The following is a 13878-nucleotide window of genomic DNA, read 5'->3' on the forward strand; positions in this document are numbered from 1 at the left end:
ACAGCCAGTCTCAGTGTGGGTGGCTCCATATCCAGGGACTGCATCTCAAGCTGCAGGGCCGTAGGTCTCGCTTCCGCCTGCTCCAGCTGCCAGGTCACAGCGTCTCCATCCCCGCCCCCAAACTTCCATCTCCGATTGGTTTCTTTCACGGACCCGCCCCTCGAAACCGCCCAATGAGGAGGCCCGCGACGCCTCTCCGTCCTGCCGGCAGCGTGGGCTGCTGTGCCTGAGACCCAGGGATGGCGGCGGTGGCTTCGCGGGCGCGCGGGCTTCTGCGGCTCCGAGCTGCTGGAGCGGAGCGGCGGTGGTGCGGACTGCGCTGCACTGGGCTGGGGCAAGGCTTCCTGCAACCCGGGGGCGAGGACGCGACCCAGAAGCGGCGTGTGGCCCACTTCACTTTCCAGCCGGACCCAGAGTCCCTGCAGTATGGTGAGACCGGGAGATCTCCCTGCATCCCGAGTCCATCCTCGCCTCGGGTCCGCTTTCGATCTTGCTGCTCTTTCTTGGTGACTCTTTCCTTCAGATGCAACCCCTGGGCACCTTCAAGATAGGTGAGAGGGCACCCTGCCTTCTGCGAGGCCCTGAGGGCGCAGAAGTGTCCAAAGAGCGCCCCTCTTTTCTCTGAGCTCCACCCCTGCTTTTCCTTATCAGGCCCCTTTGGGATTACCTTGCCAGGACTGGGTCAGTAACTTGAGGCAGCAGCCCGTAAAAGACTTTTCTTTTTTTCCCTCCCCTCCCCCTTGGAAGGGAAGAGTAAACCTAGGGAGCAAATAGTAGAATTTAATTTTTCTCAAGGTCACGAAACAGGTTCTACCTAGAGGTGGAATGAATCCAGACTTCTCCAGCTGGGTTCTGCTGTCACTTGGCCGAGCAGAGGTAATCCACACAGGTGCTGGGAAAGAGCAAGCGGAAGGGGAAGGGTCGGGCTCCTTATGTGCTACTCGGTTACGCTCAGACTGTTTCTCCTGCAAGTTTTGTGTATTCGCCTAAGATCCCAGGTCTCTCTGCAGAGTATCAGGAGATAGTAAGGACACCTGTCCCGTTTTCTTGTCCAATAACTTCTTCCACGCTGGGGCTGGTATTTTTGGAAGCCTGTATTTATTTGTGAACAGTAATTATTGAGAGCTTGCTACTGGTGAAATTTCCATTCTCTGTTTCCTATGGTTCATAGGACAAGTTTTAATTTAATGTGATGGGCCGTGTTTTAATTTTTGCTTTGCGGTCAGATAAACCGAAGCCTTGAAACAGATTATTCAAGAATACACAAGATAGAAGTTCATGGCAGCTACCTCCAAAGTTGTGTATCGAGGAAGCTGGATTTCAGAACTGCCACTCTACATAAGGCAATGAAAGGCATTTGGAAATGATTTACTGTTCCTTCTTCCCAGTTTTGTGAAATAGTAGATTAGGAAGATGAATAGCAGTTCATTTTTCCCTCTCAGCCTTCAATACTGTCTTCACAGCAAAGAACTTTGGCCTAGTAATAGAGAAATAGAGCACAGGTCTTAATTCTCCCTTCCACAATTTTGTGAAATCACTAAAATCCGAGTGGTGTCGTGTCTCTAAGATGTTACTATAAAAATGCTACAAGCAAATGACAGGCAAAAGGCATAATTTAGAAAAAGTAAAAATGTGTTTGGTACCATTCATTGTAAATACTGCTAAGCCTTTTGAGGTTCATTCTTCCAACCCACTGTGTTTTCCGTAATTGTAGTTTTAATACAAGTCCAATTTGCATTAATTGTAATTACAGGAATAAGTTTCCTGTAATGCTGTAGAGTGTTGATGACCTGTCGAATTCAGTAGTGAGAGGTAATGTGTTGGAGTTTGTCTGTCCCCCATCACCCCATCACCTGAGACTTTGAAATCATCACTTCTACAGGCCTCAGCTTCACAATGTTACAAAATATGCAGATAGATACATTCCCTGAGCATGCCCCCTACCTCCTGACAGAGCCCCAGAGATTCGAGTTCTCACGCAAAAATATGAATCATTAAGTGGAGTTTTTAAATGCTCACTTTAAATGCCTGATTTATGCTTAGTCTGTATAAGAGTGTTTGTTGTATTAAGTGTAAGGGTAGAGGACGTAAGACTGTGTTAGGCTTGATGCTGGGAGTCCCAGGAACAGGCGGTTCCTTGTGCTTTTGTGCTAACTACTGCACCTTGTGTTTCACTTCTGCTGAGGAATCTTTTCCCATGTATTTGCTCACTAGTTTATGTTCTTTCTTTCTCTTTTTTTATATTTTAAAAGTTGTGCCCGATGTCTTTTCTCCTGTCTGTGCTGACGCTACCTTCCATTATTGAGTATTTGCTTACCCAGGTGTGGTGGGCCTTTACCATCTCAATAGTCGTGTGAGATAGATGGTGTTATGTTCCCTGGACATCGAGGCTCAGAGATGTTTGTGGCCTTCCCAAGTGTGGTAAAGAGCAGAGTCAACTTTCTGACCCCGTTGTGTCTTCCTCGAAAGCCTCACGAATAGTGCAAAAACTTTGCATATTATGGCTGTTAATGAAGATACCAATTGCCTGCCCTTTACATGTGCAGCAAATGCTTTTCATTCAGCAATATTGATCTCACATGGAAAAGGGACTGCTTCAGTTGGTGGCCATGGTCAACTTCAAGGAGGTGACTTTTAAGCTACATAGTGAACTGGGACAAGGGCTTATCTCTGCAAAGGCCATTGGAACATTATTTTTCAGGTAGAATCAAGCCTGAGTAGGTTGAAGGCCCCGAGTAGGGTCATCCTGTGTTGTATCAACAGAGAAAACTGTAGTTGGATTTTTCTTTGGGCCGCCAGCTCACAAATAACATGGAGACTTCTTATTAATTATGAAAGCTCAGCCTTAGGTTAGGCTTGTTCCTAACTAGTTCTTATAATTTAAATTAACCCATATTTTAAAATCTTTATTCTCCACATGGCTCCATAATACTTATCCTACTTCATCCACTGTCTGGCGGCTCTGCCTTTCTTCTTACCAAAGTGCTCTCTCTGCCCAGAAGTCCCTCCCATACTCTCCTGCCTAGCTATTGGCTGTTCAGCTTTTTATTACACCAATCAGAGCAACACATCTTCATACAGTGTACAAAAATCCCACCACATTTCCCCCTTTTTGTCTAAATAAAAAGGAAAGGTTTTAACTCTAACATAGTAAATCTGTATGCAATAAGAACAATTATCAGGTAAGAATTACATTTACAGTGTTCAATCCATTTGTATTTGGCATATACTTGGAAAAAGTACTTTATTATTTATCCTATTTTGGTGAGTCCAAAATTTTATACCTAAACCATTTTTTAATCATAACTTGTATTATCATCCTAAAAATATCTTTTTAGACCTTAAAATATCTTCTTAGATTAACAACTTAAAGTTTTTACATTTTCAAACTTATAAACTTTATATCTCTTATGTAAGTTTTTTCTGAATTTGTTAACAAGGAAAACTGTAACTATAACTATAGTCTTTAACCAGATTAAAGAAGGATAAAAATATTATTTGAGTAAACAGGAAGTACAGAGCAAACAACTTCCAAAACTATAGAAATCACAGGGACATCTGACTGCCTGAACAGTTACCCAGTGTTCCTCTGCCATGTTGGGCCTACCTACCTGTGAGGCTGAAACCTCAACAGGAGGCTCATGGGAAGTCTGCCTGTGCTCTGAATGCTGCTGGAGAGGAGTGGCCTAGAGTTCCAGTAACTGTGGGGCTTGACCTGCATTTGGTTTTCTCAAAGCGCCAAAGCCATGCTTATTCTTAATTTTCAGCATTAGGAATTCTACCAGCGAAAGCTTTACTGTATCTCTCAGAATGATGAAGTCGAGAGGGCCGTGAACCGTGCTGGAGCTAACCACTCATAGCAGCTAACTTTCACTCTGCAGTTAGGGACTACCAAATATATTCTGTGAACATTGTTTTTCTGCATTGCCTTCGGTGGAACCTCCCAATGTACTGTTGGTTCATGAGGCGCTAAGTTCCTTCCCTGAATTACATCATGTGGTCCCTCCCAAAGTCTATTTACGGAAACAGGCATTAGCCTGCAGGAATTATAATTAAGCAATAAGACAATAGGAAGGCCTCAGTTTGATAAGTTCAGAGAAGCGAATTTAGTATTCTCCAAGCACCACAATTTGTTGGCACATGAGTTTATCTTTAGCCTTATGTTTCATGGGCTTTGGGCATTTGCTGCTGTTGGCAGTCATAACATTCTTTATGCCTTTGGTTCATACTACTTGTCTGGTGTCCTCAGTACTCTCTGGCTCTATTCTTTTCTACTGAAATCTGTAGCTTTTATCTATAATTTTTTCACAATTACAAATCTACAAATGTTTACAGTCTACGAGCTTTTATCTACTTCCCATTTGGTTGTTTCCATTTATTTGCTTTTTTATGCATTGTTTAGTATATACAGGGTTTATCTTGTTCATTGTCTCTGGATGCTTACTTCGCTTGTATCTTTTATAGATCTGTTTTGGCCAATTCCTGTGATAGATTCTGTTCCTTTCTTTGCATCTTGCTTTTTTTTTGTTTTTGCTGTGTTATAATCAACTGGTTATAACAGTTATAAGAAACTGGTTATTATTATTTTTTTTACATATTTTACAATTTTTGATATAATGTAACTTTACTTTTCACAGGACAAACTCAGAAAATGAACCTCTTCCAGTCAATAACAAGCGCCTTGGATAATTCATTGGCCAAAGACCCCACTGCAGGTAAACTTAGTGCGTGTATGCAGCCTTGTTCCTTCCAGATTCATTGGCCAAAGACCCCACTGCAGGTTAACTTAGTGCGTGTTAACTTAATGCAGCCTTGTTCTTTCCAGATGCTGAGACCTGAGCAAATCATTAAAAGGGTCTCCTTAGAGTCTGAACATACATTTACCCACTAGTTTCTGACATGCCCGCCTGGGTATCCTTGCTAACTTGCTCTTTGCAGCGTGTGTGGTCCCTTTATTATATGTTGGTTTCTGATTGATACCTGTTGGCTACTCCTGTTGTGTAGGAAAAAAACCAGGAAATGCCACTTTGTTTAGATATTTAAGTATAATATTAATATATTATATAAATATGTATAATATATATACACATTTATGATTATTTTTACATTGGACATGTTAATATTTTAGAAGTAATCATTTTAGTATTTCTGATTTTTTTTTTTTTTTTTTTGAATTTTTCGAGACAGGGTTTCTCCGTAGCTTTTGGCTCCTGTCCTGGAACTAGCTCTTGTAGACCAGGCTGGCCTTGAACTCACAGAAATCCGCCTGCCTCTGCCTCCCGAGTGCTGGGATTAAAGGCGTGCGCCACCACCGCCCGGCTGTATTTCTGCTTTTTAAAATCAGTTTTTAAGTTGCCATACAAAGCAGTGGGATTTGCTATAGCTGCTCCATCCACAGGTGTCCTCCTTTGTTCTGTTTTGTTTCCTTCCCCTCTCTTGCTTTCCTACCCTTAGGTAGTTCCCATCCTGCTTTCAAATTAAATGTCAGTACTCTCTCTCTCCTCTTCTCCCCTCCCTTAAGATCTGTTTCAATTCTCTCATGATAAACTTTCTGTTAGACACACACACACACATGCATACACATGTACACACACAGATGTGCATCAGTGCACACATACACTTAAATCTAGAAGATTCTGTATATGAGAGATAGCAGGGGTATTTGTCTTTTTGAGTCTGGTTTATTTTACACAATGTAATGATTTATGGTTCTACCTGTTTTCCTGCCAATGTCATGATTTCATTTTTGCCCTGTGGCTGAGTAAAATTTGATTGTGTTTGCGTAGTGTGTCACATTTTCTAAACAATTTTATAGGTAACTTATGTTTATTTATTTTGTTGTTTTATTTTTAGGTCTGTGCATGTGCCTGTGTGTGGGTATGCACACTTGAGAGCAAGTGCCCAGGGAGAATAGAGACTCTAGAGGTGTCAGATCTCTCAGGAACTGGAATTGCAGGCAGTTGTTAGCTGCCTTATGTGGGTGCTGGGAATCAAACTTGGTTCTTATGCAAATTCAGTGTACACTCTTATCTGCTGAGCCATTTCTCTATCCCAGCAACTTAGTCTTCATCTTGCTGCATTTTTAAAGTTTGATTGACTTTATATATATATTCTTACTTACACATATGTTTGTATGTGTGTATACACATGTATGCATTACAAATACACAGGATTATGTGTATATATTTATATGTGTATGCATGAATTATGCAAAAAGATATTATATACATATATACCACATTTTTATTTCACAGATGTGAGTGAGTATATGTATAATTTCAAATCTAAATATTTAAGTTCCTTATTTGTCATGACTTTAAATTTAGGAATCACTAAATATATTCTCTGAACATCATTTTTCAGTAATATTTGGTGAAGATGTTGCCTTTGGTGGAGTTTTCCGATGCACTGTTGGCTTACGAGACAAATATGGTAAGTTACTAGCTGTATAAAGAGCATTCAACAGACTATTTCCTCAAAGATCTGGAAAACATAAAACATGTCCGTACCATTGCTATATTATCATTTGGTTGGGTTCCTTTTATTTTGAGGGCTTCCTGCAGAGATCTCTGGCCTGGATTTCTCCAAATCTGTTCTCACTAGAATCTTCTAACGTAGTTTATCTTGCATGAGTCGTAGGTTGCAAAACCTCAAAACATTTCATGACGTGGGCTGTCACAGCATTCATCTGTCCAGGAGCCGTAGACTTCCTCTTGGCACACACCATAGCCAAGCTCAGCTCTGTTGTCCTTAATTCAAGACTCTGCCCATTTGTCTGTGGTAGTGAGAATGTATATTTTTGTTGCTGTTGGTGGTGGAAATTTATTAACCTTTGTTACGATATTGGTTCACATGGTTGTTGGGGGCTTCGCCAATCTCTAGGGAAACTCAGCAGGATTCCTATAGTTCAATCTTGAAGCCAAATTCAGTTTTGTTTGGGAAACCTCAGATTTAAAACCCTTGGGATGGCCAGAGAGAGCCCACTCACTCTATTCTGTGAAGTGTTGTCTTCTTTACTTGGAGCCACTAACTTTAAAGTTATTCATATCTAATAGATAGCTCCACAACAGGGTCTGGGCCTGTGTTTGCCTAAACTAACAGCATTGTACCCTGGCTAAGTTGGCGTGAAAAGTCACCGCTGCCCTCTAGCCTCTTCCCTCTTCATTCTCAGCTGCCTTCCTTTCTATCTGCTGCTTCATTGTCTTTGTACTCAGAGGTAGAACCCTCAGAATGGGCCTGGGTTGGTTCCGCACAGCTCACCCCCCTGACTAGCTAATGCAGGTGCTTCTACCCTGACTGTTAATGTGCTCACCCCCCTGACTAGCTAAGGATGGTGCTTCTACCCTTACTGCTAATGGCTCACCCCCCTGACTAGCTAAGGAAGGTGCTTCTACCCTTACTGCTAATGGCTCACCCCCCTGACTAGCTAAGGAAGGTGCTTCTACCCTTACTGCTAATGGCTCACCCCCCTGACTAGCTAAGGAAGGTGCTTCTACCCTTACTGCTAATGGCTCCTTTGTGGTGCCTTGTGTTTTATTTCTTCTTTCACTCTTACCTAATCTCATAGCAAGCAGAGCAGGCACATTTAGGCTGAGGAGCAGTTGATAGTGTTCATATTCTTAGACTTCTCTGCTCTGCCCTGGAGTGCTTAGGTCTGTTCAGGATGAGCAGCAAGGGCCCCTAAAAGTTTCAACACAATTATTGTGTGTGGAATTTTAGTTTAAGATGTGTTATTCGTTTATGCTATGGAATATTTATTTCGTGATGTGAAGATGCGTTGCATTGGTTTAGCTCTGTAAAACTGTGCTACTTTGCCTGTCTGAAACAGCTAATTGGTCTAATAAAGAGCTGAATGGCCAGTAGCTCAACAGCAGAGGGACAGGAGGGGCTGGCAGGCAGAGAGAATGAATAGGAAGAGAAATCTAGGCTCTAGAAAAGCGAAGGAGTGAGAAAAGGAAAAAGAGAGGAGGATGCCAGGGACTGGCCTCCCAGCCACACAGCCAGCCATGGAGTAAGAAGGGAAGAAAGATATACAGAATAAAGATAGGTGAAAAGCCCAAAGGCCAAACATAGTTAAAGAGAAGCAAGATAGTTTAAGTTAGAAAAGCTGGCTAGAAACAAGCCAAGCTACGACCAGGCATTCATAAGTAAGAATAAGTCTCTGTACAAAACAAAACAAAACAAAACCCCAACTACAGTTGTGTATCTATTGCTCCATCTCTGAGGTACGTGGTGTCATGGTCTGTGTGATACACTGAGGACGTTCAGTGTGTCCCTTTTTCTCCCAGTGATGTCAGGGTTCCAGTCCTCTCCTTCCTCCTGGCTGGGTGTTCTGTGAGCTGTTGAGAGACAGAAAAAGTTGGTCAAAAGGCTGTCTTCTATGCTGTAGACTCCTAGAAACTTGTAGATCATTAGAAAAAAAAAAATCAAAGAAAACTTTCATACATTTGATTTTGGAGAAAGGCGTATGCATTGAAGACTATTTCAGCAAGTAGGGAAATGTAAAGGAGAGAATAAACAGTGCTCTTGTGTTTCTGGAGATACTCATGGGGGTATCTAAATGTTGTGCTTCTGGAGCGTATTTGAATAGGTCTGTATATTTAATACTTAAGATACAGAATTTTGCTTTTTAAACTTGATGTACTCTCTGTGGGGTGCAGCAGTATGCTTTGAGGGCAGCCCCTTCTTGTCTGACTCAGTGTGATATATTTGAGCTGGAGAGAGTTTTCTGGCTCTTCCCACAAGGTCACGTGTGTGACTCTTTACTGCATCCATTCTGTCTGGGGCATTTCATCCACATTCCCTGCTGTTGACAAACTAGCTACTTCCGAATGTCTGCCTCTGATCTCTCCCTAACCTCTTTCCTGAGCTTGAGAGCCACGGCATCACTGTTCTACCCCGAATGTTCATGTTAAAGTTCCACAGTATGGTGATTTATCTTTAATGTCAACTTGAGTGGATGTAGGATCACCTAGCAGACAAGAATTCTGGGCACCCCCATGAGGGCTTTTCCCTTCTCATTTAACTGAGGCAGGAAGACACACCTTGCATGTGGATGGTACCATTCCGTGGGCTGAAGTTTCAGACTGAATAAAAGAGGAGAAAGGAGGAAGAGAACTGAAATCTGGATTCATTTACTCTGCTTCCCGACTAGATACCAGGTGCCTAGCTGCCTCAGGCTCCTGCTGCCGTGACATCCTTCCCATAATGGCTGTGACTCCTCAAACTGAGTCCAAAGGAAGGGAAGGACTCCTCCTCTTTTAGGTGGCGTTTGTCAGGTGTTTTGTCATGGCAAGGAAGAGGGTCACTAACAGAGTCGTTCAAAAGGCAAACTCAACACACACCTCCTGTGAGTCCACGTCTCAAGGAATGTTTCCTTTTTCACGTCTGGTTAGTTGCTTAAGTCAGAAATCCTGGAGACCCTAGTGTCTTGAATCTTTTTCATCCCTGCTGTCCCATCTGCCCTACAATTTTGTCTTCCTGCTTAGTTTTGACTTGGTTCCTCTGTTCCATGCTACCATTGAATTTCGAGATCTTGGATTTTTCTCTTCCTGGGCAATTTCACGTCTTAGTAATTACCCATCCTTTCGCCTGACTTCTGTCTGTCCATCCCTACCCATTACAAGGGCTGTCACTCAAGGTGCTGTTTTCATAACCTAAGGGTAGTGGGGATGCTGGAGAGAAATATATATGAAAATAGTTTTCCTTATATTTACAGAAATATTTATACTTGATGCATGGCACCAAAAAAGTCTATTTGGCTTTATTTTATAAAGTCACAAATAATTCATAAAAACTTAAAAATTATAATAATACAGTTGAAGACACTGTGTTGAATAATGAGATGGCTGTGTTGGTTATCACCTTAACCCAAGCTAGACTTATCTGAGAAGAGACAACCTCTGTTGACAAAATTCCCTCATCAGATTGGCCTGTGGACACACCTGTGGGACATTTTTCTTGATTAATGATCAGTGTGGGAGGGTGAAGGCCATTGTGGGTGATGCCACCCCAGGCAAGTGTAAGAAAGCAGGCTGAGCAAGCCGCGGAGAGCAGCTTTCCTCTGTGGTCTCTGCTTCAGTCCGTGCATCCAGATTCCTGCCTCGAACTCCGTCCCTGACTTCCCTTCATGAACGGCTTTAAGCTGTAATGTGAAATAAACCCTTTCCTCTCCAAGTTACTTTTGGTTACAGTGTTTTATCTCAGTACTAGAAAGCCGACCAAGATGCGGGGGAAAGCGCTTCCTGTTCTGAACCCGTGGGTGTGTGGTGCTGGAAGGCTCGTGGCCAGTAGGTGGCAGCCTGTGCTTTGCGATGAGAGCTGGTCCTCTGGGCGTTGTACTGGTCTGGCGCTGCGGCTGAGCATTTTGCTTTCCACCAGGAAGTAAAGGTTGAAGTTTTGCAGGTTTACTGATGGAGTATTGGAAAGCTGGACGCTGCTTTGTATTACAGTGAAAGGGCCACTTAGCGACCAGGCTACCCCAAAAGCTACAGGGCTATGTTTGACTCAGGTGGCCAGGATGACTGGGGATTTAGAAGCATCAGTTTCTCTTTTCCTTCCTCGTCCTTTGATAGAACAGACCGAGAGCCTTGGAAATTAAAAGCAATAGAATGATATGTCCTTAGCAACTCATTTTGTCCTAAACGGCAGCTTCAGTCTGTAAGCGCGGAGACCTGTTGCTGAGACGCTCGGATGGGAGCTAAGTGGACTGCTAGGGAAGCGAGGGGCGAGAGGGTTGTTTATGTTGCGGGATCTATGGGGAAGGTGTGATCTCTTGAAGGTCACACACATCTGTAGCGTTGACACCGTCCGAGGTGTATGTGTTCAAATGAGACTGGTGTGTGCATTTTTTTGTTTTTGTTTTTGTTTTTTTTCGAGACAGGGTTTCTCTGTGGTTTTGGTTCCTGTCCTGGAACTAGCTCTTGTAGAACAGGCTGGCCTCGAACTCCCAGAGATCCGCCTGTCTCTGCCTCCCGAGTGCTGGGATTAAAGGTGTGCACCACCTCCGCCCGGCCTGGTGTGTGCATTTTTAATTTAAAAATTTTCCCCTTAAAATACATTTGTTGACCTACAAGAGCTAGTTCCAGGACAGGCAACAAAGCTACAGAGAAATCCTGTCTCGAAAAACCAAAAAAAAAAAAAAAAAAAAAAAAAACATTTGTTGAATTACTATGCAAAACAACAGATTTCTTAATGGCGTTTTCACACACACTTCGTTTTGGCTGCTTCTCTTCATCGTGCCCTCCTCTTTTGGTCTCCCTCTTTCTCTGCCCTAGTCGCTGCTTGTAAACCCTCCCCTCCCCAGAATCCTCACTTCACTTTCATACCACATGGGTTCTATTGCTCTCCCTACCCTGATTGCGAATCCTCTGCCTCCATCCCCTCATGGGCCGCTTTCTAGTTTTCTGGTCTCCACCCCCTCCCCCAACACACACACATAAACACACACGTGATTCCTAAAGCTAACATCTGCACAGTACCATTCTGCACTGCTGTCAGTATTGCTGGACTGTGCTTCTTAGACCATCTTTGGCCCACTTACTGCAGGAAATGTAGGTGAGAACGAGAAGTTGAAGGAGTCTCCTGCCCAAACATCTGCCTTTTCTCTGACCCAGGGGATTTTCCATTCTGTATCCGTTCCGTTATGCACAGGTGCGCTGCTGTAGCAGCTTGGGGAAACTAATATAAGCACTTAGTTGTTTTCGTCTCTAGACACTATTGAAATTGTATAACCAGAAACTTTAGAGGCTGAAGTCCAGAGGGGAAAGAATGGGAATTGTAAGGAGAGGGAAATGCTCATCTGCCGCATGCCTGTGTTTGGGAGTTGACTTTGGGATCCTCACTGGTAGAGGGTAGAAGGGAAGGTCAATGGAACCCCACAAACTCTTCTAGACACTTTCAGGCAATGTATTGTACTTTCTTCTGTTTCCCCTCCTGTGTGACTTCCTGAGTGGCCTTAGGCACTGTTAAAATTATTTTAAGAAGTGTCTTTCCCAGAACAGTAAGTTTCAAACCTGAGGGGTGTAAGCACAGCTTTTTTTGACAGCTGTCTTATTTTTTTTATCTGAATTATGATATTAATATCCTCAATAGAGTAAATAGTCTTCTGCTATGCGTTCCTCCTGTGGACAAGCTCCTCTGACTGGTAGCCGTGCATTTGGAGTTAGTGTAAGTGAGGTGAGGGTTTGGTGTCTAGAAAACTAAAGCTCATTTTGCTAAAGAAAACAACTTATAAAAACATGAATTCTTCAGAGAAATAGACATGTGATTTGTCCTTTTGAGGTGTGTGTGTCTTTTATCAATTTCTGATGTTTTTGTTCATTTGATGAATTACCCTCGGAAATGAGATGAAATCTTGTTAATCCATACTTCATTTAGATTGCACCCCCATTTATTTACTTTGTCAACCTTTTACCAATTTTTTATTACAAGTGACAATTTCAAAGTCTACTAAAATTATAATTGTCCAATGTGGCCACTGCATTTTAATTTCTCAGAAATCAAGTGAGTGTTCTCCTTACTAGGCTTCTGAACAGTGGTTCAACAAACAGTGTGTAAAGGGATAAGCTTCGTGTTTGATAGGGTATCCCAGCTGGAGAGACGGGAAGGCTCTGTGCAGTCCAGAGATTCTTGGCTCAGCCATTCTGAGGCTGAGAAGCTCCGATCTGTTAATCTCTCACAAAAAGCCACAGAAATGGGAGTTCCGAGAGGTTAGTCATTCCGAGTGCCTGGTGGCAAGTGGGTCAGCCCACTAGAAAAATAACTAGAAATATCGAGAGTTGTAGCCCTGGATGGTGTCACACATCTTTAATCCTAACACTCGAGAGGTAGAGGCAAGGCAGGCAGATCTTTATGAGTTTGAGGCCAGCCTCATCTACACGGTAAGTTCCAGGCCATCCAGGACTGTCGAGCGAGATCTCCCCATTTTGGGGACCGGGGTAGAGAAATGTATAAACAGTTCTGGAGCTAGAGAATTCTTTATATTTGTCATATATTTATATATATGTTAGCTCAGTGGACAGTGCTTGTGTAGCATGCAAGGGGGTTCCAAACCCCGGCACTTCATAAACTCATCCCTGCATGGGAGGCGGAGGCAGGAGGAGGATCAAAAGTTCAAAGTCATTCTTAGCTACTTGATGAGTTTGAGGCCAGCCTGGGCTACATGAGTTACTGTCTAAAAAAAGAGAGAGAGAGATAAGAAAAGAAAAGATGAACGAATTCCAATTCAGTAGAGCTTAAGGTTTTTTTGATTTCAATGTGGAGTGAGGAACAGCTAGCAGAAGTTCATGTTAAAAAGTTTGAGAATTCTAGGCTTGTCTTCTGAACGGATTTTCTAAGCGTCTTAAGTCGTGTGCTGGCAGCTGGTGTTCTCACCGTTTTTCCTTTCCTTAATTGATTAAACACTAAATGTTAGAGCTGCCACCAGGTGTTCTCTCTGACATTTTAAGCCTCATGCAGAATGTGATGCCGGTTTTTCTCAGCCTCTTTGACAGTGGCACAGTTTTAAAGCTTTCAAAGGTGATCACGAAGAGGTAGGCTGGGATCAGAGTGAGCAGGTAATGACTTTCGACAGAACAGCATCGACTTGTAGATCCTTTGGAAGTTGGCAGTTTAGACGTAGAAAATCAAGACTTTATATTTTATGAGCCATATGTTAAATGAGAAGCGATTAAAAAAATACAGAGAGGGGTAAGAGAAATGGCTCAGTGGGAAAGAGCACTTGCTGCTCTTCCAGAGGACTCAAGTTCAAGTCCCAGAAACAGGGTTGGTTGGTTCCAGCATCAAGGAATCTGAAGCCCTCTTCAGCCTCTGAGAGTACCCACACAATCTGGCACACACACACACACACGCACACACGCACACCATTAAAGAAGTAAA

The 13878-nt window shown here is 42.9% G+C and overlaps 1 protein-coding gene across 2 annotated transcripts in view; it reads left to right on the forward strand.

Moving 5' to 3' along the window:
* The first annotated feature begins 204 nt into the window (after window positions 1–204).
* The window catches only part of Bckdhb (branched chain keto acid dehydrogenase E1 subunit beta), a 173852-nt gene continuing 160178 nt past the window's right edge, over window positions 205–13878 (forward strand). The window contains exons 1-3 of one of the 2 annotated variants that reach the window (XM_057767311.1): window positions 205–429; window positions 4638–4715; window positions 6364–6432. In XM_057767311.1, the coding sequence (XP_057623294.1) occupies window positions 240–429; window positions 4638–4715; window positions 6364–6432 (337 nt within the window). In that variant the 5' untranslated portion in view covers window positions 205–239. Of the gene's footprint in view, window positions 552–4637; window positions 4716–6363; window positions 6433–13878 lie in introns of both variants that reach the window. The other variant, XM_057767312.1, reaches the window with a different exon arrangement.

This window comes from Chionomys nivalis, chromosome 4 (assembly GCF_950005125.1).
Source record: "Chionomys nivalis chromosome 4, mChiNiv1.1, whole genome shotgun sequence".
NCBI lineage: Eukaryota > Metazoa > Chordata > Mammalia > Rodentia > Cricetidae > Chionomys > Chionomys nivalis.